Source organism: Zophobas morio, unplaced genomic scaffold (genome assembly GCF_036711695.1).
Source record: "Zophobas morio isolate AGI-343-1 ecotype UQ-CSIRO unplaced genomic scaffold, CSIRO_AGI_Zmor_V1 ptg000011l, whole genome shotgun sequence".
NCBI classification, from domain to species: Eukaryota; Metazoa; Arthropoda; class Insecta; order Coleoptera; family Tenebrionidae; genus Zophobas; species Zophobas morio.
The window spans coordinates 7,819,275-7,846,210 of record NW_026972116.1 but is presented as its reverse complement, the minus strand read 5'-3'; the positions used below and the strand labels follow the sequence as shown (position 1 = coordinate 7,846,210).

Below are 26,936 nucleotides of genomic sequence, written 5' to 3'. Positions count from 1 at the left end.
TCAAGATCTACGTGGAGGGGATATGACGTCACAATTTTTTTAAATTCAAAAATTTAATTTTAATGCAATTTATTTCATCGAACATTGTACTTACTGAAAATCATCAAATGTGACTACTTTTTAGTTTTTACTTTAATATGAATTATTAAATACAGTATTAAAAAAAAAAACACACACAGTGTAATTTTTTTAGCCCCATTGATGCGTAAAACGATATTTATTCTAACATGCAATGGTGTATTTTAACCCATAATTGCTTTAAAACCTATAGAAAGTTTCTGATGGGAAAGTGGGGCAATGCATACAAGTATAACCACTTTATGTATCCTCTCTCGCTAGAAGAGACAGCACTTCACACAGCAAACAATTCAGTGATTGTTAGAAAATCAATGGCTCCACAGCTTCTGAAAAATCATAATGAAGACATCGAAAAAATCAAAGAGTGGCTCTCAAAGCAACCCCATCTTCCTCAAAATATCGGTAACTGATCAGTTTTACACGTATTAGTATTTATGTTATTTTTCAGGTGATTTATTGCTCTTGAGATTTTTGCACACTTGTAACTATAGCCTAGAGCAAACCAAACATTTGATTGATTTATTTTTTACGATTCGTTCACAAGCTCCTGAAATATTCGGAAACCGCGATCCCACAGACCCTAATATTCAAGAAGTGTTCAAGATAATGTTTGTTTTTATTTATTTTTTTATTATTGTTATTTTACTTGAAAGTTTCAGTGACCTAGTACCACTACCATCACCAACAAAAGAAAACTATAAGGTGTTTATATACCGGCTGGCAGATCCGGATCCCGATAGATATAATTTTGTGGATTCTTTAAAAACATTTTTTATGATTGCTGATACCAGAATAGTGACGGAAACAGAGTTTCACAGTGGAGAAATTCCTATCTTTGATATGGAAGGTTTTTCTTTGAAACATCTCACCAAAATTGTATTACCGGTATTGAAAAAGTACATGTTGTATACCCAGGTACCGTTTTCGCATTAGTTTTGTTTGTATTTTTTTTATGACAATTTTAGGAAGCTCACCCCATCAAACTGAAACAGATTCACGTACTTAACATCCCACCCTTCTTGGACAGGTGTTTGGCTATACTCAAACCATTTATGAAAAGCGAAGTTGCTTCTGTGGTAACTGTTCTACAATAATCTTGTGAGAAATTCGCTAATTGTTGTTTTTTCAGATACACTTTCACCTTCCTAATTCCGAAACATTGTATGATTACATTCCCAGAGACGTATTACCAGTGGAATATGGTGGAAATATAGGAAAACTAAAAGATATGAAAAATGAATGGATCAAGAAAGTAATTGCTCTAAAAGAATACTTTGCCGATCAGTCGCGGTGGAAAGTTGACGAATCGAGAAGACCTATCGAAAATCAGAACGGAAAACAACTTTTTGGAATGCAAGGTTCTTTTAGATCGTTAAATATTGATTAAGTTGACGGATATCGCAGATTATTCTATGACGAATTAATCAACGAAAGGCATTGTGATGCTTAACATAATAATTAAGCATGCCGTGAACAACACATGTTTGCTTCACCGACGGTATAATTACTTTCCATTCTATTATGTACTTCCACAATTTCATTTCTTTACTCGTTGTCTTGTGTAATGGGATGACAGGTAAAAGATTTTTGTTGTAGTTTAGTGGTACGTCATTAATGCTGTCTTAAACTATTTTGGGCCTCGTTCACCTTGAGTTAATTAGGTATTGTTAATTGTTACAGGGTTTTTATTAAACTATAGAACATGTTTGAAAGATGTATTTTTACACATACAAAAACAAAATCGACGTTGCGTAACTTAAATCTTACTTATCTCTTTTGTTCAAACAAAATATTAACTAAAGATTCAGCCTTTTATAAATATTCGTCATCTGAAACAATCCCTTGATCCGTGTTCCTTGCCAACATGTAGTTGTCCATATCAATTGACCGGCAATTGTTTATAGCGTAACGTAACCTTTCTGCCATTATTTCTTGTGACGTGTAAGGAGGCAATCGTAACTGAAAGAAGCAAGTCTGTGCAGTTGGTAATCCATTGACTGCCTTGTCAACTTTCATGACCTAAAGTAAAGCGTATAAAGACAATTTTTTGGACGCAGTTACGGAACGAATGTGTAGCTTACCTGAAATCTCTGTGACAAATCGGCCAAGTTTGCCGGTAGCCTAGAACGTCCAGAAACAAATCGCATAAATAAGACTCTTTCAGCATCGGTAAAATTCTCTAAAATGTTCCACAACCATTGAACAAGTTGATGATTTTCATCCAACTCGCGATACCTAAGTCAATCGATAATTAAAAAAATGAAATTGTACGTTGAAATCCTACCTGATAATTTTCTTCAATATTGGAATTGATATATGCGACATTCCACACACTAACTGTTCCAGGTAATCTGCTGTCATTAAAGATAGCAATGGCACGGGTACAATACCCGCCATACCCTCCCGAATACAAGCGACTTGTAAATCAAACTCTTGTAACCTAAATTTAATGGCTTGTTCAAAATATTGGGCTCTGTTATGGAAAGTTAGGGGTATACTACGACCACCATGAACGATTGGTAGGATCTTAAAAAAATAGTGAATGATAGAAACAAATAAAAAATAGATAATACCTTTCCAGTACAACTAGTGCCTTCAAAACACTCCAAAGGTATAACATCGTGGAAGTTCTCTTCAGCGACACCAGATAAGTGAATATCCCTAATACTGCGCAAACTTTGCACATACATACAATCTACTTCTTCTAAATCTTCAATAGTCACGAGTTCACCAACGATTAACTTCCACATCATGGGTGCTAATGGTATAGCTAGCGGTTTTCTAGTTCGAATTGCGACACCGAATAGTATACCTAAAATGGCATTTAATATCCGCAACTTTACAAGGTACACTTAAATACCTAAAAATTTAAACCAAGAGATATGCTGGGGAGTGTTTAGTTGTGGATTTAGTAGATATCTATCTCTGTTGAATCCCTCCTCATTCACAGCATTGGGAGTAGGTACTAGCAATGATACAGCCCCTGAAGTAATTTCTTGGCACATTTCTGTTATGGTATCGTCGAAAACTCCACCAGCATCGTCGGCACCCTCCCCTACCAATTTTACCTTCCACGCTCGGGAAGGCAGTCTTAAATCTTGCGGTTTAATGTCCACCACTTGTTTAGCAACTTGGATAAATATAGGCTTACACTTGCGCCCTGAAAATTTTTAGTGATGTCTAGAGAACACAACACTGAAAATAACTGCCTGCATTTGTACATACGGAACGTTTTATACGTCATTTTAATGCCTCTTGGCTTTACATTTTTTTTAAGTTAGAAACATCTTTTTCATTACGGAAATTTTAATCGGAAACTTATAATTATTTATTTGTAGTAACATAATTTTCATGGTGTGAAACAGAAACTTTTTGTATTATTTTATTATATTGTTACGAATGCATTAGACAAGCAGCAGAACGAATGTTAATTAAAAACAAAAACAGGTTTCGTATGTCATAAAGCATAATGTTTAAAAAAATTGGTCGAAGGTTATTTCCACAGAACTTCCCTCGCCCTTGAAGTATAATCTCACAGGTCATTAAAAAATGACAAAATTTGATTTTCCGATTTTCGTTTTGTTATAACCCCTGTGAAGTAAAAACCAGCGGCACAAGTAAAAAATTTTTAAATTCTTGGAATTTGCGCTCCCAAGTAGGGCAATGTACAATATATTTAAATCAAACAACTAACGGGATAAAATGTCTTTCAGCACTAGGTAATCGCAATCTGAAGGTCAAGTGTTTATTTATGTTCAAACATCGACAGAATGTCACGTAGAAATTAGTTTGATTTGAAGAGTTTCTCTTCTCAAAATAGAGGACTAAAATTATTAATTAAACCACAATCGAACAAAATGTTCTGAATACTGTAATTCTTATTTCATCATCTAACATATACAATTCTCGTGTCACAGTGTTTGTAACCAAACTCCTCCGAAACGGCTTGACCGATGTTTATGAATTTTTTTGTGTATATTCGGTAGTTCTGAGAATAGGCCGTAAACTATTTTACACCCCTAAGTGATAAGGGTGGCCCACCCAAAAAATGTTTAGTTTATTTTTTGGACAAAAGTTTTTATTTTATTTTTTTAAGATTTGGCATCAAAAATACATATAACCCTAAATTTTCACCCTTATACCACCAACCCCCATTTTTTAATAACGATATTAGTATATTTACTTTCATCCACAGATGCGCAATAGGGTTGCAAGATGGGTGTTGAATATAATCATTGTTGTACGATAAATTTTTATGTATAATTTATAATTTAATTTAATTATAATTTATTTATTTTAATTTAATTTTTTATTTAACTACCAAAATATTCACTAGAAATAATTTATATGGCAAAACAACGTTCGCCGGGTCAGCTAGTTGTTATATAAAGCCGTGCGTATTCTCACATTTTCGAGAAAATGGGGTGACTCGTTCTTGATTTGACCAATGAAAAATTTGTGATGACATCATCAACATCAACATGCAAGCGGAAAAAAAAGAAAGGGCCAAGTTCGGCATCGAACGCACGACCGCCGTTCCCCTAGAAATCCCCTGCGCCATCAAGACTTGTATCCCGTGTTGGTAATATAACGTTATTATACCTTGCAAATGTATGTATGCCCAACTTTTCGAAAATATATCAATTAAATCATTAATTTCTTGAGTCACCTTGTATATGCAATTCTGAAAAATATTAATGCTACCATAAATTACGAGTATATAGTATATTCACGGAGACGAGTCACCGCGTCAAAACAACATCACGTGAATCGACCGATGCTCCGTTCAACCTATGAGTGCCCCTTCCGTAAAAGCATAGCCATGATAAAATTAATCGATATTTAAATATAGTGTTAAATGCAATAAAAACAAAATAAACCATAGTAAAATAAAATATAAATTTGAAATGTTGTAATATAAAAAAATAAAAACTAATTGCAAAGTGAATAAATAAACATAAATTAAAATCAACTTATTTAATACTAAAATAAAACTAGCTGCAAAGTAGATAAACAAAATACGAAGGAAAAAAACAACCTGTATAGCAGTATAAAAGAAAACAATAAAAAAACAACATAATTAAATAACATAAACAATGTATAAATATTAATTCAACTTATGCAATATTAAAATTGCGGACTAGTTGTGAACTAAATAAAACTTAAAACAACAAAATGAAACAAATTTGGTTCATTCTAAAATTCTAAATCGGAGTAAAATTCTAAATCACTTTCACTGCTAGAATTTAAACTAATAACTAATGGCTCTACCGCTACTTCAATAATGTTGTTCAACTCTCATTGAGCTCACAATGGTACAGTGGAAGTCCGACTACTAATTTGTTTTGTGATTTTGCCATTTCGTCTACGGCGTAAATGTTTATAGCCGCTTTGTGTTCTTTGGCTATTTGTAGTAATTCAGCCTTTAACGAGCCATTTCTGTACTCGATGATTTTATTACCTAGTCAGTCTTTCATGTCCTGTTTTTTCCAGGCTGCCGTAGGGTTCTTTCCTAATTTGCGGGAGTGGTAGGCCGCATTATCTATAACGATTACGGCTTGATCTTCCAACTGCAGAAAAACTTTTGCAAACCGGTTTTCAAATACTTTTGCATTCATTTCTTCATGACAGTCGCCGCTTTTTTTTTATTCGAACACCAATAGGCCATCACCAACAAATCCAGCTTCACTGCCTATATGAGTTATAATCATACGCTTTCCCTTTCGTGCATGATTTCTGAGGCCTGTAGATAACCCAGAGAGAAATGCTTGCTTAGCTGACTTTACGGTCTGGTCTATCCACACCTTGCTCTTTGTGTGGTCAGGGTTTATGCATGTCTCATCTAAAAAATGTATCTTTCTGTTCTCTTCCCTCAAAAATTAAATGGTTCGTAAATACTTCCTTCTCCAAACTATGATTTCAATCGTCAATTTTACTTAAGAGTGTTGGTCTTTCTTTCGTTCTTTTGAGCGATATTAATGCATGATTTTCTTGATACTCTTTTATAATCCGATAGACGGATCTTTTACTAATCCCAGCACACAACGCAATATCTGCGATTAGTGCATTGGGATTTAATTGCATCTCTGTTTTATAAATATTTAATTAGGAGTATATATTTTTCCCGGCACAACTTATAGGCCTCCTAGTGCATTTCAACAGTCTCTTCTGTAGAATCCGTTGACGACATAATAAGTAACAAATATTTAATGTCACTGAAAAATCTGAAACTGCAAGATGAATTTCCGTGAAGTCCACCTACCTGAACTTCCTTTTAATCGAGACGTGATGATCACGCAAATGTGTTTGTTTTGAGGCGGTGACTCGTCTCCGTAAATATACTTTAGACTCATTATATTTTGCACATTTTCGGTAAGATTTATTCGGCAAAATTCTGAGATGACGTCATCAATATTTTGGGGAGGATAAACAGATACGTGTTGATTAAAAATTTACCAAGCTTACAATAACTCTAAAACGTCTACAAGATTTCAAAGCATTCGGTTTTACAGTTCCTGATTTAATCAATAAAATAAATTGACTCATTCATTAATTTTTTTGAGTCACCCTGTATTAGTTATTATTTTAAAATGATGTAGTCTTATTTAGGGGATATCCGAAAAAATAAGTCTGAATAAACATAATATCCATAAATAAATAAATAATAAAATATTAAAACACTGTATCATATTTAACGAACTGTATCAAACTAATGAAACGTCCAAACAGCTGCTCCAAAAATGTGAGATTATTGAAAAAAATCAGCTGTTTTGTTTCTCTTTACGTGCTACGATATTCAGAAATATGACGTGTTCATTTTTCATTTTTTGACATACAAGGCATACAGGATTGTATAAATAATACTCATATGTTTCCTCAATTCAATCTCTACTTTTAACTTACCTTCTTGATTTATTCTCTTTACGATAATCTGTGGGCCGTAGTTCTTCCCTTGAACCATAGTCTTGCCTATACACCTCACGAACGGTAGTGTGTAAACCCTGGAAGCTAGAAGCGGTCTCAATCTTGGTGAAATCAATCCTTCAAGTGGTGGCAGTTGCATATCACTCTGCTGACAACTCAGTGGCATGAATGTCCAACAGGAATACAACTTATCGGAAAAGTTGTGCAAAAATTTCAGTCTCGCTTGAATCGATGTAAGTGGAAGTCCTATTAAATGTTCGAATTGTGCTGGCACTTTTGTTGGTAACCCAAAAGTCAAAGATCTGGTCACTCCGGGTATTCTCTGAGGCAAAAGCGGGGCACTCCAAGCAGCACTATGTGTTCGGCCGGTCGAAATCTGTTGAATTCCTTTATCCGACAACTCAGTTATAATTTCCGGTTCACGTACTAAAGAAACGTGAGGCAAACCAAGCTGGCCTTCGCTGTTCATTCCCCAACCAAAAACTTTTCCGCAGGAAGTTAAAAATAATACGTGTTCGGTACCAATAGCGAAATCTTCAACAGCGTGATCAATCAAAGAAGTCATGAGTTGGGGTTTATAGTCCGAGCGTTCTCTTAACAAGGTCTGCCACGGTACACGATCGATCCCACAGACGTACACTTTCCCATCTTTGCTCAAAAACACGGTTAAATGGGTTCCACAACCCACTTTTTTGATGCCGATGTTGCATACAGTTTCCACTTTATGAGGGATTAGTTTCATCGTTGCGTAACCTAGGCCGAGTTTTCCATAGTCGCCTTCGCCGAAAGTCCACACAGTCATGCCATCTGTGGACACACATGCCGTATGATTTAATCCACAAGCCACTTGCCCTATTTTATAACCATCTAACGCTATCACTCTCTCTGGCAATTTCTTATTAGCGGTCGAACCGAGTCCGAGTTTTCCGAAATCCCCATTTCCAAAAGTGAACAACTTTCCGTCTATTGTGACCACAGCACTATGTTTAAACCCACAAGCAACCTGGACAACCTGTTCGTTTTGCAAGGCTTCGATTTGCCTAGGCCGTCTCTGTCTGTCAGGATTGCCGTGTCCCAATTTTCCGTAGTCACCGTCGCCCCACGAAAACACCTCTCCGCTTTCAGCTAACGCTAGACTGTGCCCATCTGAACCCACAGATGTTGCTAAATCCGTGATCACAAAACCTTGTAGGCTTGAGATGACACTTAATGAGTGCAAGTCGTCGGAATTGCCTTGACCTAGTCGGCCGTAGCTGCCTTCACCACAAGCCAAAACTGTGCCGTTTGATTGAATGACGAAGGTACAGTTTTGGCCACAGACGATTTTACGGGCTATCGAGAAAGATTCGACTTGGGCGGGTACCGAAGCACTGTAACCCAACTCTGCTAGCTGTCCATGGCGGTCGGAACCCCACATGTATGCCTTACATTTACCTCCGATTTGCCAATCTTGCGGTCTCTGCGATACCCACTGCATGATTTGCTCGTCTTGCTGGGCAGTCCAGAAGCAATTTTGTATTGCTGAAGGTTTCACCGTCTCGTCGAGTACCTGAGATTGACTGATGACTCTGTCAGAGAGATTCGTGCGTTTTATTAAACTATCGGCAATCTGCGCCCCGAGACTGAATGTTTGTAACCACTGCATCTCTGGTATCACTTCTGAGTCGTCTTGGTTATTGAACGGTTTCAGTTTGTAGCAGATGACGTTATCGAGTTCTAGCAATATAGCGAGAGACGAAAGACTTCTAAGATACGTGGAATGAGCTAACTGAGTGCCGGTTTGGACGGGTAGTTTTTCCACATTGTACTGATCACTGATGATTTTCGGTAAATACAAAATCAACGTTTTGAAAAATGGAGCGGTCTTCAATCCTTTAATACCTCTCTTCATAAGAGCACACCGTGCAGTTGTTAAAGACACGTACTTTGACAAGTTGTTGTCGCCATATTGGATCAGACAGACGGCTTTCGATCGCAGAAATGCCACTGCAAGACAATCAGAACTACACCAAAACAAACCGTTGTGATTGATGCCGCCACTACCGACAACTGTCTGAACTAAACTTCCGTCATGCAGTGACCAAATGTTTAATATTCCGTTGGGACAACCACTACCTAGCAGCAACCCATTGCCGTGTATAGATAAAGATGTTACAGCATTACATGCATGACCTTGAACATGCATCATTAATTCTGGGATGGCGTCTTCGTAGTCGCTGTCGGGTAGACGCCATGTACACACTGTTCCGTAGGAAGTGCCAATGGCGAGTAAAAGCGCTGCTTTGTGTTCACCTATCAATGGTGACCACTTTAGACTCACTGGTTCATAAGGTTGGATTAACGTGTGGAGCAAGATTAGTTTGCCCTCTTCTTCACGCCATAGCTTGCACGTAAGATCTGTGGAGATTGTAGCAAGAATAGTGCCTCTGGGATCCCATTCCAAACTTGTTATGCCACTTTCGTGTACTTTGACAGTCACGATGTTGCTATTTTGGTGGATCCAGCCTAGTTTTAGCGTGCCATCGAGATAGCCTATTGCGAACGGTTGGATTTCGTTGTTCCAGTCAACCTGGACCACGGCTATAAGAAATAATTAATTACTTAATAATTAATTTAAGGTTAGTGACAAATTACTACGGCATATATTGTATAATGCAATTTCTAGTAATTTGAGAAACAGCACTTTTTAAAAGCATTTTATTCTACTGAAGAAAATATTAATAAGGGTGTGGGGACCAAAAATCCGGACAAAATTGTTATCGCTAGTTACTCTTACAAAAAAAATGACCTAGAAGAAGAGAGAAGCCTTAAAAAGTATGTTAGTAACATATTAAGGGAGTCATAAAGTCATACTTTCAAAGCGAACATCAGCTTCCAAATATTTAGAAAAACAAAAATTGGAACTTAAGTAAAAATTAAGGAATTTTTCTGCATTAATACGCAGAAAACGTTATTACTGCATATAATGAGTTAAATATTGAGTTTATTCTCAAGGACAAAAGTGTTCGTAAATGACGTGAAGATCTAAATCACAAAATGGACAGGCCGAATCTAGTACATTGTCCAACGTAAGTCACCAGTTATTAAGAGAAAACGAGTACTTAAAAAATAAAATTAAGTATCTAGAAAAAGCAAACAAAAATATATATATATATATATATCATCTTTGGATTGGAAGTAACAAATGAACGCTTACCCTCACCGGAACTAGCATCTTTTGTATGTGAGAAATTAAAGGAGTTTCTACAGATTCAAATTGGCATTTCTGACCTAAATAATATCTACTTATTAGGAAAAACCAAAACAAAAGACCGGTAATTATTGAATTTATCTCGCGTATTAAAAAATATGAAGTACTCCAAGATCGCAAAAATTTGAAAGGCTCGAGGATTTATATTATAAATAACAATTTAACCACGGATGAAATTAAGGAATACAAAATTTTAAGAGCCCATCTTAGTTTGGCTAAACAAAAGAAACTGAATGCTTATATGTATTAAAGGAAATAAGCTTTATGTTAATGATGATATACACACTGCAAATGATTTAGAAGAAACTGAACAACGAGCAATTTTTGTAAAGTCAAAAAATACTCCGCCAACACCGACACCAGATAGAACGGTAAATATTGATGAAGTATTTGCGACTAAAAATAATTTAAATATTGAAAACAATGTCACTAACTTTTCACCTAATATAGTTACAGTTCCCACAAGCCTGATTGAGACAGATTCAAAACAAATTCAAAAAAAGATACTACGTGGTAATTCAAATAAAGGATCAAAAATGTAGTAACAGTCAAACTTATTGGTAACGTCTTAAATTGGACTGATTTTGCTCGAATATTAGGCATTTCACTTTGATTATGATTTACATTTTAAGTGACATATTTCTTACTTACTTAAATCGGTCTACTTAAGGTTAAAATATTATATGCTTCCAAGTTTCTCCAAAACTTCAAAATTAAAAAAAAAATTAACGGAATCATTAATTTTCTCGGTTTTATTTTACGTCATTACTGTTTATCACCCTTGTTTGTATTGCATACATAAAAGTAGAATGCAGAAGATCCAAAATTTATGTTGTCGCTTTATATCGAATATCAGAAAATACGATTTGTCAAAAAATTTAAACGCTGTTTTAGTTACAATGCTGTTATATAATGATATATAATGCTGTAGACCGTAACATTAAGAATCTTTCCTTTGCCCGATTTAAGAAATATGTATTTTCCAACTTATTTAAAAAGAAACAATTCTTAAACTATTAAGTTACTTATTTGATTATCTTACACTCTTATTAATGAATCATGTGGTTGTTTTTCATGTAAGCTTCTTTAAATCTATAATTGTTTTTTATCTCATCATTTTCCTTTTCTGTTATAATTATTCATTTCTTAGAATTTCTCTTATATTTATGTAGTGTAAACTGTAGGTTATTTTTGTCAGAAGTGAAGCGTAAGCTATAAGCTAAACTTCGCCTCCAAGAGGTACTGTATATGTATCTGAAATAAAGACGTGTATTATTATTATTAGTAGTATTAACTGCGACCAACTGAACGCTTTTTGAGAAATCCAAAGAAGAATTTGTGTGAAATTGGGTGGGAAGCCTCCAAACATACAGAATTAAATGCTGAAAATCTGGTAGACAAAAATATCAACTACCACGAATTTAATATGCTGTGTTAGAACAAAAATTCGCGAAGCAAGTAGATATGGTGCAGATTGTGTTCTTTAAAGTTGGTGTTATAAATGTTAACAGTCACATTTTTAATTCTCCATTTAATAATAAAGTTATGCTAGTTTGAAACTTGTGCAGATTTTTTGTCCCACACTCTTAGAAACAATCAAATAAAAACCAGGAGATCCTTGAAGACTGCGCCAAAATTTACTATACAATATATATTTTTTATTTTCAAAATAAATTTAAGACAAGATGTTCTACAAAAATCAGTTATGCTTACCACAATTCAGCGAGCAGTTGATGAGCGTTTCCACTTGTCTAGCCCCTCCACTGATGACAACCATACTCACAGAACCATCAATCTTGCCAACAAGCAAATAATCCTTTTCACTTGTATTCGACTTCACCTTAGGCCACGTTAAAGCAGTGATAAATTCCTTCACATCTTCAATGAACCAATCTTCGTAGCTCCCAATCAATTCCGACTGCTTCAATGGCCATATGTTGATAACGTTATCCATAGCAGCGGCAACATAATCACCAGATGGAGACCATTTAAGATGTCCGATTAATTTACCCTGTAGCTCGTTCCCGAAAATATCTCTCGACATGTGAAACACTAGCGTGGAATCTAGCGATAATTGCGTTTTAGATTCAAACACCCACAATCTAACAGTTCCGTCGTAACCAGCTGAAGCAAGTCGACTTTTCTTCTCATGCCAAGCCAACGTAGAAATTCTGTTGTCATGTCCGTCGAAGTATTCCGCGTTGGCTTTCGGTAATAGATTCGTAAGATCAGCAAAATTAACCGGTTCGGAATTTGCTCCTGACAACATTTGTACTTTGCTAGCTATAGCTTTGAAGAGCTGCTCTGAAGCCCATTCGCGATTTTCTGGATCGACACGACATGACATTACATATGCAGCTAACGCGTTGACTAAAGTCAGAGGTTCCAAACATGCTGGATCGTTCAAAGGGCTTGAAGGAACTTCTTCTTTTGGTAAATCTAACAAGGAACAACCTCCATGTGTTGACAAAATGTTGACTAGCGCTTGAGTCACTGCAAATGCGGGTTTGGGCACTGAGACACCTATCGCTGACATGATTAAATCCTTAGTGCAAAGATTCACTACCAAGTTTGATGATTTCACGTCATTCTGAGCCAAAGCGGCGATACTCACACTCAAGTGATTTAAACAAGAATTAGCTTCCGGTGATAAATGACTTGCTAAACGCGTGAAATCATTAGACAACTGATAATTCGGAAAGTCGTCGGAATTCTGGATATCGACTATTTCAACTCGATTCATTGCCGTTAGGGTCATTAATCGTACGACTTTTCTTATGTCGGATAGACCAATCATTTCTAGACGGTTCATTAACGTGACAGGGTTTGTACTCATAGACAGTAAAGACAAGACGTTAAGAACGATGGATCTGGACAGCATTATATGTATGGATGCTGTTAGGTGTTTCAGAGCTTGAATTCTATCGTAAGAAGTGCGTAGAGCTTGTGCTTGTTTACCAATAAATCGGGTGTCTGTATCGTTTCTATTTTCAGTTTCTTTATTCACTTTTGGGACAGATGATGTGCCCAGGGGGTCTAAATGAGAGAAGGGAATTGTTTCGAGATTGAATTCATTCTCGTTAAAGCCTAGGTAGGATTTTATTTGGGATATGTCTTCACACGAGGGCATCACGAATTTCATTGATTGGATATCGGTTTCAGTTCCATCTAAAAAAAGGAATACGTGTAGATTCCGTATTTTTAGTTTTAAAACTTTGTGAATTATATATTAAATTATTACTTAATAGATCTGTGCGTTAAAATAATCGTACAATATTAAAAACTTGAAAAAAACGAGAGTTATGTCTCACAAAAATTTGCTGTGAAATTAGTGTTTCATTTTATTTAATTACTACTTAATTTTTAGTGCATAATTACCATGCTCGTCAAAGATAATATCTGGAGCTTGCGCTTGCAGATGATTTTCATTGAGATTCTTATGAATATATTTCCGCTGACATTTTGCACACAAAATGTACAAATTACCTGAAATCCACTTTTCCTTATTAAAAAAATACTTATATCAAAATATTAAGTTACCCGTAATGCTTCCACAAATGCTTGATGACCAAGGAATTCCACAACCAGGATGGTGGTACTCCACGTGCGCTCTAATATTAGGAGATAAATGATCACAATATGGACAGATGGCACACGACCGTTGAATCTAAACCAAAGAATGTTTAAAGCTCTCATAACTTTGTACAACTTACATCCACAAAACTAGAAATTATATCGCTTGGCGAAGTAGCGCTTTCGCGTCCAGTAATCTGCTGTATTTCTTCTTGGATTTGTTGCCTCTGTGTCCACCTCACTGGAATTCGGGGCGTCGCAAAAATACTGAACTGTTCGTCGAAAGAGTGTTCACGTCTCAAACTTAACGGAGTATGAGTATATCGCCTTTCTATTCGTTCAGTGTCACAACAATCGACAGTCCTTTGTCTAAAAAACTCCTGAAACTGCCGGATATTTACGGGCCTTCTTGACGACTGTCCGGCGGAATTTTCCTCGCTGCTAGGCTCGGTATACGGATGTTCTAACATCCACACGGCCAACATATTGACAGTTTGAGCATTGAACTCTCCCGTACATTTAGTTTCTCTGATGGCAGTCATTATATGGGGTAGTCGGAAGCCCATTTCTAACAAGTGAGTAGCGATAGGAGGGTATGGTCTTCTATTTGCAGCTTCGTCGGGATCAATGTATGGCAGCAATTCTGACCCGAAAATGTGTGCACTGCCGTCGCACTGCACAGTTCTAGTACTAGTACTTGCTTGTTTAGGATACGCAGCAAGTTTTTGCAAAACTACAGAAGATGGCGATGATCGATTAAACGCTAGAAGTGGTTTCGAGGCGGCTGCGGCACCTTGCGAGGTTGATTCTTCAGGAATAGCAGCGGCTGTTGCTTCACATATTTCTTCAGAAGAAGCAATTTTAGCAACGTTGTCACTAGCTGTGGCTTTAACGAAATTCAAGTGTAAAACACTTTCGACGCGTTCGAATTCTGCTGCAGTAATTACATTTCGCAGTTTACACTGCTGGATACTTTTTTCAACAAGTGCCAACATAATCTGCTTTAGAGTCTTTTCGTCTCTAGAAAAGTCTTTCACGTGGTTGTCAATCAAAAACAGTTCGGCGAATAAATTCGAAGTTAGGAAAATTCCAAGTGCTTTTAACGCAGCAAACTGAAGGAACGCGATCTGTAAGCAATTGCTCTCCAACTCAAGAAGTTTTTTCTCCAGAAGTTTGATTTCGGAGTTTTTAGCTTGACTGTTTTTATCGTTGACTTCCGAAAGGTTTGCTTCGCTTTGCGTACCGACTATCTTTTCAACACTTATTCTTTTACCTTCTCCTAAAATGGTGGTCACCATTTCATCTGTGAGCGAATCAATTGTTCGTGGTCCTTGCTGTCGATTCGTACTGGAATACTGAGTATGTATAAACGAATCGGAATTCGATCGCAGATTATCCGATTTGCGACTGTGGTTTTCTTCAGTTAGTAAATCTTCTTCTTGTCGAGTTAAGTTGCAGGCCGGGAAAGGAAGTTCATCGGTTACACCGGTAAGTCTTGCTACTTGCAAAAGAAGACCTGGGGTTAGTCCGCTAAATTTATTGTTGTTAAACGGGGGAGTTTCTAGGTACTCTAGGTTTGAAATAGCGACGTCGGCAACACTTCCATCTGATTCCCACTGAACGTTAACAGTGGTTATTCCTTTTTTCAGTATTCCTAAAATAATTGCTTTGCGACCTGTGCCTTTGTGGGTACAATAACCGCCGATTTTTAGACCTCGATCAAAACCTACGAATATTCAAAATTGGAAAACAAAATTTTATGGAGAAATTATATTACCTCCGATAATAACTAAAGCCGGCCACACTCTCATACAAAGTTCGTTGATTTTAAAGGAAATTTCGCGATTGTTAACGGCTTCTTCTCTTTCCAAAAAGTCGCAGTTATGTACTTTAATTTTCGCAAATAAGTCTTCGATGCAATTCAATCGATCGATAATCGCAGTGTTCACCTAAGAATTTGTATGATTCAATTTTATTTATGTCTCACTGATTGGTTTATATTTTAACAACTGTTTATTCAAATTTAATAACAGTGATTAAAATATAAGGCAACCAAACCGACGGTGATAAAATTTAAAATACTAAAGTTACCTACCTCACTTGTCCAAATATTAGACGTATGAAGTTTTCTTATTAAACTGATATATCCTTCTGTTAAAACAGCAGGTAAAGGAGCTAAATTGGGTTCTCCAGGTAACAAATCTCTTTGCGTACTATGAACCTGTAACTATGACCATGCCAAGTACAAACCAAACAATCAGAACAACCCACCTTCATGTCTGTGATCTTCACTTTTTCGCCAGGATTTGTACTGTAAAACATGACACATGGATACAATTCTGGAGCATCAATATTTTCGAACGCAACTCTCGGTTCTTCTCCATTTTTACCAAAACTTAGCGTTTTGGCATCCATGTCCAAAACAACAGTAATATAGTCACCTTGCGTGTAGCACTGGAAACTTGTATCTCTTTCACCACAGTGATAAAGACTGCCACTATAAGCTCTATACAACCACATATCACTAGTGGACCTGTGGCTAAAATCCTTCACAGGATATTTAGAAACTCCAATGCAAGTACCTTCATTGCCGCGATTTTCTTTCACAATTAGGATTTTCCACTGGTAACAACCAGAGCGTATGGCTTGCAATCCTAGACCGTAACCGCGTCCACCAGAACCATGAACAAGTGTCAAGTTACTTTCGATCACGCAGTTGTAACACTTATCCATATCAAAACCCATGTCGTGTACTGGTATATTTTCATCTTCTTCTTTGTCGATAAAGTCGTTTTGTTTTAAGTCATTCGAATCAACAACACGCTCGGAGAAAGATTCATTAGTACTTTCTTTCCATAGTTCTTTACCCATTTGAGAAAACAACTTATTAACAACGTATTTTTTCAAATCAGCCGGCATCCACTTCGATTGCAATGAAGGCAAAATATTCTGCAATATTTGAAGAACCAGCATCTTCGGCCTAATAAGCTTCAGTTGAATCGCATACGTCAGACTTAAGTCACAAGTATCCAGAACCGACAACAACGCATATATCCATTTTTTAGAAGCCATTAACACTTTTATTAACTTACTTGACGAAATTATTCGTAAAAACAACAAAAAATCTCCGAAGTTTTTATCACAGAGTGAAAATAAACTAGCTCCGGTAATCTCATCGCGACTTTCAACTGTCGCAGTGAACTGTTCGTGTAACTTATCAATAATATTTTGTAAAGTATCGAGTTGGATTTTCTTCGAATGTACGCACGCACATAGGGCAAGAATTCGTATCAGTCTTGTCACAGAAATATTAAGAATGTCAGTCTTATTTACGTCATCATCATTTAACAACATCAATGAAGACAACAAGTTGTTTGAGATGAGAAAATTCAAATCAACGGGTTCGTATTTCGCGGTTAGAGTAAAGAGTGTTGTTAGTAATAATTGCCTGTTTTCGTAACTTCCACCAATTTGTTGCTGCAGCGACTTAATCAAAAAGTCATAAATTTTATGCATGTTAACTCGAATTTCCTGCTGCAGTTTTAAAGGTGACGCTTGAATATGGTCTAAGTAATGTCGTAAATAGGTGGGAAAGTCTTCAGATTTAAAATTACAAAAACCAAAGTAACCAGAAAGTAATTGTGGATGAACAATATTTGAAACTGTAGGTGACGGTTTCTTTTCAGTTATTAATTTGTGCAAGTATTCTAGACTGTCGAGTCTGCTTCGAGCTCGATTCTTCTGAGCTATGAGAGCCTTGTAGAAGATCACGGGGTCGGTACACCAGCTATTTTTGCTGGTCCCGTGTGAAATAAATGGCACTTTTTCGGCTGGTTCGTTGCAAACGAAACTCAAACAAAGGGAACATATTTTTGTGAATTCTTTAGGAATATGATTGTTGTGGCTCTCCCTGTAAAAAGTTGTGTAAGGCTTGTCGGCATCGATTTCTTCGTCTGAGCTACTTCCATCAGAGAAATCAAGTTCCACGCCTGCGAAATTAACGGATGTAAAGACAAATTGTAATCAGAATGTTGCCGCTGTTAGTAATTTGTTAATAAAATAACCATACGGCTCTCCATTAGTAAATTTTTCATATTGGTATTTTGGTGTAAGTTATATTATTACTTTTTCTTTGACAAAATTTTTGCCATAAAAAAATAAGACTGAAGATGTTTCTCTACTCCACAATAATGGATTTTAAAACGAAAGCAATACACTTATAATACATCAACTTACCTTTAACGAAAATTAGGAGAAACAAGCACCTCTGTAGTATTTGTCGGCAAGCGTTTGTAAATCGCTGTTCTTCATCTTCCGCCTCGTCTGCATCGAATCCCGATAAATCGCTAGTTTTCTCATTTTGTTCCTTCTCCTTCTCCTCAGCAACCTGGTTTTTCTCAGCATTTTCGTAATTGTAACAACAAATAGTACTGATTAACTTCTGTCTCAACTTAAATGTATACTTGTAAACTTCCTTAAAAGCGGGATGTTTGGGAGACTCCTTTATTAAGCCGGTTTGTTTCAACAAAGTAATGAGAAAACACTGCACAACCGTATCCGCAAGTTTCCCATCGCTATCCCACAACTCGAACTGATAATTTTCCATTGCGGGTTGATAAAAATCAGTATCCTCAAATAAATTCGTTTCGACAGCACAAGCTTCATCATACTGATACGGTAATTTAAACGCCATTTTACAATAGTTTTGTACAGTGGGATTCAAATTTTCTAAACTGATAACTAAAGCGTCTTGAAGGTTCAAGGATGCGGTATGTGACATATCTATAACAGTCTGAACGTCAACGTCTTCGTTGACTATGCCACAAGAAAACAATTCCGTGTTAATCCAATGCCGACAAAACATTTCTTCCAAAGTGAAGCGTTCTCCCAATAAAACACCACCCAAACATTGACCAATTAACAGAGAACAGGTTCTTTGTAAATCGACCATCCATATCCACGACTGATCAGCGAGCTGAGCTAAAGTGGGTGTTTCCGACCCTGTGAAAATTGTATTAGTACTTAGTTAGTTAAGTGATGTGACTTACTTGACGAAACCGTACTTAGATCATTCATTATATCTACTGGCAAGAGTTTATTGAAGCGGTCCAACGGTGCCAAGATATTTAGGAGTTCTGGCAGAAGATTTCTAACGAAACTAACTGGCATGAGAAGAAGAGAAGTCAACAGTTTAAGGAACATCGAACCGGCTACGGAATCTAAAAGAACGTTATAAAGCAACTCCAAACTCGGCGGATGTTTTTCTAGGATTTCCGCCGATTTGTTCAAGACTTTTATTATTAACGGAAAAAGTTGGTTAAGATGAGTGTTTAAAATTTCGAACGCGTTCGAACTGTTATTCTTTGAGTGTTTTACTTTGACTATAATGTGAGCCAAAAGATGATTCTGTAATGAACTTAACAGCTTTTGCAAATGAGTAGTCCTTGGATTTTCGTCATTTCTCCACTCGTTGTTCGGTTTTTCTTCCATATACGTTTTAATACTGTCAAGTGAATCTTCCTAAAAATAGTTTAGTTTTATGGTAATGATATTGAATCCTTTATACATACAGTAATTTTACTGAACGATTGCAGAAGCGTATACATTAAGGTTTCGATTAAAAATAACTTTTGCCTTTTTTCTTGACTAGTAGTTTCTCGGAGTAATGTTGCAATATGTGCCGGATCTTCCAAACTACTCAAGACGATATTTAATAACATTTGTTGTCCTTGGGACAAATTTTCGTCTTTTGACAAATGTTCATGAAGGAACTCAACACGTTCTGGTAATTGCGGAAGAAGCAATGATGCTCCCACATTTATCAGTTCAATCACAGTTGCATGAATTTCTGTAGGAGTCTTAATATCAACCAACCTGCACTAACTGTCTTAGATAAGTGTGCCCACAAAAAAAAAAACAAACAAACCTGAATAAGATCGTCCGTAATTGTTTCGTGTGTTTGTTCAAAATATTATCGCTCAAATTTCCATTCATGCACAAACTTAAATGTGTACAAAGAAGTTTTAAACTTAACAAAACAAAACGATGATGTTCTGTCGCTGTTTTAAAAGGAGATGGAGGCGTATCGTATGTAAAAGTTACTGTATATTTTTCTAAAAATTTTTTTAGTAACTCGAAAGTTTTTTCGTGTAGATCTAAACAAAATGGTTTGTGTTTTGTCATGTGCTGATTTTCAGCTGGAATGGACGTCCATGCTATAGAATGCGAAGTGCCTGAAATCGAGATTTTTATAGAATGTATATAAGGTGGCAACAAAAGTGAGGGATGCAAATAAGAAATTGACTTTCAAGTGGCTTGTAGAATAAATATTTGCATCTCTCCAACTCCCACTAAAATGCACCTGCACTAATCTGTCGAATATTAACTCCCTCCAGTCCAATAACTTTCATTGGAGTTGTGATAGGGCTACAAGTATGACCTTGTCCGCACTGACCCATACTGTTAGTCCCCCAAGCAAACACCTCATACTCATTAGTCAACGCTAAACAATGATTATCGCCAGCCGAGATATCAATAATTCTATGAGGCGCCAAGTTCTCCACAAACAACGGCAGATAATACAACGCATCAGCCGATCCGTGTCCCAAAATCGCTCCACTTCCCCAAGTATAAACCTACAACAATCCCCGTTTAAAAATTCTTGATGTGATGAACACTCACTTCTCCGGATGCCGTCAGAGCCATTGAGAACGACGTTCCAGCACACACTTTCTGTATGGTTAGACTCTGCAAAGCTTCGATAACTTGTGGTCTGTAGACTTTTCCTAAATCCCCAGTTCCCAATTTTCCGTGTTCCCCTGACCCAAAAGACCACACCGTCTTTCCATCTCTGGACACGACTAGTGTGTGCGAACTACCACAGGCCACAGACCCCACATCTGACAGCCCGGCCACTTGTGTGGGAATATACCGACCATTACTATCCCCGTGTCCCAACCGACCATGGTCGCCTTCACCCCATGTGTACAGTTTTCCATCGTCGGTCACAGCAGCGCTATGCCGATACCCTGCATTGATGTATTTTATAGTTTTTCCCATAAAAGGACCGCAGACACGTTCAGGCTGCTTATGGGTGGCGCAGTTACCGTGCCCCAGTTTGCCGTAGTCACCGTCGCCCCAACTGTACACTATGCCGTTTTCGGCAAGGGCAAGAGTGTGGCCGTCGCTGCCTTTGGAGCTCGATAATTTTTTGACGACGGAGTCAAGAAGGATGCGTTTGGGGAAGCTCTGATTGGAGGACTCACCCAAGCCTAAACGGCCGTAACTTCCTTTGCCGCACGCGCTTACTGAGCCATCCCAGTGGATAGCGAAGGTGCAATATTGACCAGCTTCAACCTACGACGAAAGGATGAAGTTAAACATGAAATGTGAGAAATCTGAGAGTACGAGAACGCGTACTAGAAACTTGAGTCATCTACTTTCCTCTTTAAACATAACCTACATAGTATAAAATAAGTGTTTTTGCGATTGGTACACTTCAATAACAAAACGCTCTAACCATAAATAAAATCATGTAGTGTACAATGCAGTATAAATTTTTGTCTCACAAATGCTACAAAAAAAATTCTACAACAGTATAAAAATAATTCTCAAAATACAGTTGTCACCCCACGGCTACCCGTTATCTATCACTTCATCCAAAAACAAATGAGAATCAGGTCTAGGTAGGAAACGCAAAAAGGAAAGCCAGGGTATATTCTTATAGTGTTTCCAGACAACTATTTTTGTTATCTATCTAATTATGTTATCTTTACATTTACTAATTGTTAACAATTTTAAATTTAGAATAAACTGAGCATGCGATGTGGATTGTAATCATAAGGCGATAAGCGTGTTACCAACTCTTGTGTTTATGTATAAAATATGAATTTTAATTACCATAGGTTTACACCTGTTACCATTCAAACAGTTCGATGAAATCATTTCAAAACTATTATCTGTATAAAAAATAAATTAAGTACATATACTACTGGAAAATGTCATGGATGTCGGAAATTCGCTAACATCAATCTTGAAAATTTTGTGCAAAAGTTAGCGCAATTGGAATGAAATAGAGTTCATTCAACTATAAACGAATGAATCAATTCAAGCGTGAACCGTAGAAAATTTGTTACTCTAATACTTTTTAAAATATGGTCTACGAACTTTATTAAAGAAAAACTGAAATAATCTACTATCGTACTTTGAATTATTTTTTAACGTGAAGATGTTCTGATTTTCAACTCAACACAATAAAATTTGTACTTAAAATTATTTGTCATTAATTGTCACAGTTAGGTACCTATATGTAATAAAAAAAGTTACCACAATTTGTAAAGAACAAAATTTGTTTAGAAATGTCATGTTTTTCAAGAAATTAGTTTCCCATTTAAACTTCCATCATGTTAATTAACACTTGCCGCTGCTTTATCATTGTCACTTCAATCGGTAGTGAACAGTGATAATAATAAATATAAAGGTGTGAGTCTTCTTTAGCCTGTGCACAGCCATGGGTCGTATATAGATGAAGTTGGTTTGAGCCAGAACTATCGCTTTTCAATACTAATAGCTCACCAAAACAGATTCGTCTTAATTTTATTTATATCGAGAGCGCAATAAGTTTTTTTTTTAATAAAAAAATGTGGATCCTAATCTCGAAAAATAAGTCAACCAAAGTCTGTAAGGAATACCACAGACAAAACAATATCGAGGATCGTCGCACGTTATTTTCAAATCCCTACGTTTGACGTATGGAATTTTCAACGCATAATAACACACTTACAGTTATGAAAATTTACATATAACCTGTCCACAACTTGGCTACGTAATGCAAGAGCAATAAAAAAAAATCATCACATATCTTTAAAAATCAATATCTGTTATTGACGGAAATTTCGAAGCGCGGTTTTCACCACTGTTTTTAGCTTAGAGAACTCGAGATACTGACCAAGAAATATTATCGACTAATGAAAATTACAACAACTAAATAAAATCTGAAGCTTTTAAAAACTGAATAAAAATAATTAAAAGTGCAAACTTAACACACAACTTTTGATTTTTTCTTACTACTTTTAAAGTTTGAATTATTTTGGGTAACCGAAAAACTAAAAAATATCAAAGAAAAATCAAAAAACAAAAAAAAACAAAAAAATCCAAGAAAAATAAAAAAAACAAAAAATCGTGATTTAAAAAAAATCATTGATTTTTGATTTTTTTTTAAACCAATTTTTTTCCAACCCTGCAACTCTCTCAAGTCAAAACAGAATTTTACGCAAGCTCCTAGAAAATTCAAACAGCAGAAAGAAAATGGTTCTCGTGTGAAGAACAAGATCTGAATTAATGAAAGTCTTCCAACCACAGATTTTTAAGTAAACGAGCAAGAAGTACTATTTTATAAAAAAAAACTGGACAAATGACAATGACATGAACGTCTTATTATTTTCAATGAACTATGAGAACCTAATTTACTCATCTTGTCCAGTTTTTTTTTTTAATATATGTAAAAAAATGTACTAAACGTCATAAAATAGAATTGTCAATGTCAATTTTTTCAAAGACAGTCATTATGGCAAGTAACATTTGACAAATTATACTTATATGTACTTAGTAATTATAAGTATAAGTTTGGCAACTGCCAGTACCTAGAAAGTTTCAGAATGAATTATACTTCAGAAGTTATGTGCCTACTTGTACTTAATAAATTCTTGCAAGGTAGACTAATAGGTCGATTCTGTAACAATCAGTTAACATTATGTTATTTTAAATTTCTGTTATTAAAATTGCTATGTTATCAGGACGTTAACATAAAACAACAAATGTCGTATTCTGTAAACCGTTATGTTAGTACCTAAATAACAGATGTGTCATTTGTCCGAAAATGTTATTTTTCGAAGTAATGACACCACTTTCATCATCTGTCACTGTCAAACAAATACACCACGAAAATGTGTTTTTTCATAAAATTTTTGCTTAGTAGATATTGTTATCGCTTCTGCTGTCGTTCGGAACTAGATCCAGACAGGCATTAAAATTTCACTAATTAGGTGACAAATTTAAGTCATGACCCTGCTAACCGATGGTTGACTCATGGCAACAGAAGAAGACATTCCTACGCAGTGTTGGTATGGAGCCATGGCCCAAGGAGTTCAATGTGGCTAAAATTTTTAAGTATCCCGGGATACCACTGGCACGTAGATTTCCCAAATGAGGTTCCAACCTCTCCAGCAAGAAACGGGTCATATTTTTGCTAAAATGAAAGGACTCTCTAAATTCCGTCTCTGTTAAATTTTCAAAGGAATTTTGATTGTCGCGAAGCTCTCTCAGCCGAATTCTCATTCTGTTCATATAATACATGTATTGTAATATTTTTAGTAATACTATGATATGAAAAACCTACCGTTGAATTTCGTCTTCTAATAGTAAGTAACCGAAGACGGGTAGAAAATCATCCACTTCTGTCATTTTACTTCTTTTGCCACCTCAGTCGTCAAATTTGTGATTTTATTAATTAATAAACCTCAAAATAACCGCATTATGTTAATAACATTGACTCAAATGTCTCTGTTATTTTACAGAGTATTTTAATAACATAATGTTATTAACATAACAGAAAGAAGCTTAGCGAATTGCAATTTATGTTAAATATGTTATTACATAGCAACAACAGAATGTTAGCTGTGTTTACATAGTGATAACAGAATGTTATTAACATAACAAGTTACAGAATCGATCTATAAGTAGACTAATTAGAAAAGGACGTCGTAAGCATGCGCACTGCTCTGCTGTGAATGTACCGCGGGCTGCATGGAGGTGAAGCTGATATAGGAATTTGTTGGTTAGGAAGAAAAATTTAACGTTTCGATTGGTCTTCAATGATTTCTTGATTTTCTGTCGAGAACGTGTAAATTAACTAATTTCCTCGGGACTGTTAAGTATAATTTCTTAACTTTTAATAACGCCATCAGTATTTGGAAAGTTTAAAAATCTTAAATTTCACAATTTTTTTGTTCAGCATTTATTATGTAGTTGCTTAAGTTGAAAAATAGAACATGATCTGCTTCTATAAAAAAAAATGATTGACGACATCCCTTTGACCAGTGAAAAATAAAGATACTAATATGAAAAAGCTCTTTTACATGTTGTTATTATTTTTATGTATACAAATTTTATTTTTTTCAGTGTCTTGTTCTACCACCGCTCTAATCCTTATTACTATGTACTATTATTTCACATTTATTCTTCCACTTCATATCAGAATTACTTTTTAACTAATTAATAAATTTTGTTTTATTAGTGTTTGGGAATCAGTTACACACATAACATGATTTCTTTAAACTAATACAGTGCTTATCTTTAGTGTTACAATCCATTATCTTAAAATTGTTAATTATTAGCAAATAAACGTTATCTATAGTTTTAGACATGGTTTTCTAGAATTAGAAAGAATAATTGAAAAGTAAATATTTGATACAGGATGTGCTGATTTCCAAAAATTGATTACAAAATGCAGATCAGATGACATTAGTGTTACATAGGGCCAGTTCCATGGCCAATAATACAAACTTACCTGCTGTACTTGGGTGAACATCTTTGACTTCACTGGCATCAGAATCTTCTCCTGATTTCCCTCTGCCAATTGATGTGATGAATTGCTACCCCAAACATAAACATCACTCTTTTCATACACCCCAACTTCGAATTCTGAGCTTGTGGACTCCACAGCAGAACAAACTCCTCCAAAATCAATCGCCATACTCGCTAATATCTCCATTAAATTAATGGCAGCCTCATAGACAGTGACTTGTATATTATCATGATTTTTCCACAAATCTGATTTGATTTTGTATTTGCCCCCTTCTAACTGCAAGATCGCGTTTTTAAAAAAAGAATCGGCAATGGCTTCACCGTCTTTGCTTGAAGCATCCAAAGCCATTTCAATCCAATCTAGTAAGTACCTCAAAGAACCTCTTTGCAAAGCAAGCGCCAGCAATAATTTACATGAAAGTAATCTTCCTTGTGGATCAGCATTAGGTGAATGCAACACTGAATCCTTGAGAAAATCTGAGACTTGTTCCAAGCTGCTGATACCAAGATTTGTAAGTTGCACGTCATTGGAAAGACATAAAGAGGGAAGTTTTTGTAATAGCTCGAATGAAGTCTCAAGCACTGAGTTACACAATGAAGGAACCTTGAGGATATCGCTAACCTGCCAATTCTGTCTTAGCAGTGAGAATAACAGACTTAAGCCTGTTTTAACTCCAATTTCTAGGAGGGCTTGGGAGCCTGAAAGTGTTTCTCTAGACAGTGCATTTGAATTGTTATTTTCGTTTACTGATTGGTCGCTCTTTTCTTTATCGTGATACTTCATTGTCAAAGCGTAAAAAATTCGCCTCAATATTAAAAGCCTCTGCTTTAAAACGACAGCAAATTGGCTCGATGAGCACACATTTTTTGCCAAATCAAATTGGGATGTTAGAAGAGTTGCTATGTAATGATTTAATTCCACGTTAGACGCGCTCTCATATTGAAAACTTGGGAGTATCTGAACGTCGTTAAATAAAGATAATGTCGTTGGTATTAAGCGTACTTCCTTATTTTGTATCAACAAGTCATACATTGATTGCACTAGATCTCTATTGGATATGCTATCACAGTCTTTTATTGACCAACTGGTGTTAGTATGGTCAATCCATTCTAATTCAATATTAGCAGAAAAGGTGTCCATTGTACAAATTTTAATCTGATTTACTCAGTGTGTTGAATTGGTTATGAAAATCAGCTGTTGAGGAGGCAACATTGCCTATTATAAAAAAATTGAGGTTAAAGTAAGAGCCGATGCAGGAGTTTAAGCCAACTTGAATTAACTCACCTTCTTCACAGAAAATTACTGACAACACAAAAATTTATTTGTTTTTTCTATAATTGTCACATCAAACATTCACTTATCATAATATATTTAAATGTCAAACTAACAGTAATGAGATCTACTATATCGACTGTGTTTTCACGGGAAGTTCCAAGTTCTAATATGAATTCAGGGCCGGACTCGACTCCAGGGTTGAACTATATTTAGATTTGCTTTTCTTTGAAAATATGCAACTTGTTCCTATAA

The 26,936-nt window shown here is 35.9% G+C and overlaps 2 protein-coding genes across 2 annotated transcripts; one reads left to right on the top strand and one right to left on the bottom strand.

Moving 5' to 3' along the window:
* Positions 1–318: 318 nt before the first annotated feature.
* Positions 319–1,783, top strand: LOC135126806 (alpha-tocopherol transfer protein-like). The gene is made up of 5 exons (XM_064052957.1): positions 319–480; positions 527–686; positions 738–993; positions 1,044–1,154; positions 1,208–1,783. Exons 1-5 carry the CDS (start codon positions 321–323, stop codon positions 1,463–1,465), a joined length of 945 nt encoding a protein of 314 aa, XP_063909027.1. The 5' UTR covers positions 319–320; the 3' UTR covers positions 1,466–1,783.
* LOC135126802 (probable E3 ubiquitin-protein ligase HERC1) lies at positions 1,780–26,795 on the bottom strand. The gene is made up of 21 exons (XM_064052953.1): positions 26,694–26,795; positions 25,392–26,624; positions 20,507–21,181; positions 20,187–20,460; positions 19,752–20,058; positions 19,396–19,699; positions 18,874–19,345; positions 18,062–18,826; positions 16,097–17,814; positions 15,921–16,046; positions 15,603–15,774; positions 13,966–15,551; positions 13,793–13,919; positions 13,631–13,738; positions 11,966–13,420; positions 6,982–9,582; positions 2,939–3,238; positions 2,652–2,890; positions 2,363–2,604; positions 2,160–2,313; positions 1,780–2,097 (listed from the first exon to the last, which is right to left on the bottom strand). The coding sequence occupies exons 2-21, from the start codon at positions 26,547–26,549 to the stop codon at positions 1,891–1,893; spliced, it is 12,990 nt and encodes a 4,329-aa protein (XP_063909023.1). The 5' UTR covers positions 26,550–26,624; positions 26,694–26,795; the 3' UTR covers positions 1,780–1,890.
* Positions 26,796–26,936: the final 141 nt, after the last annotated feature.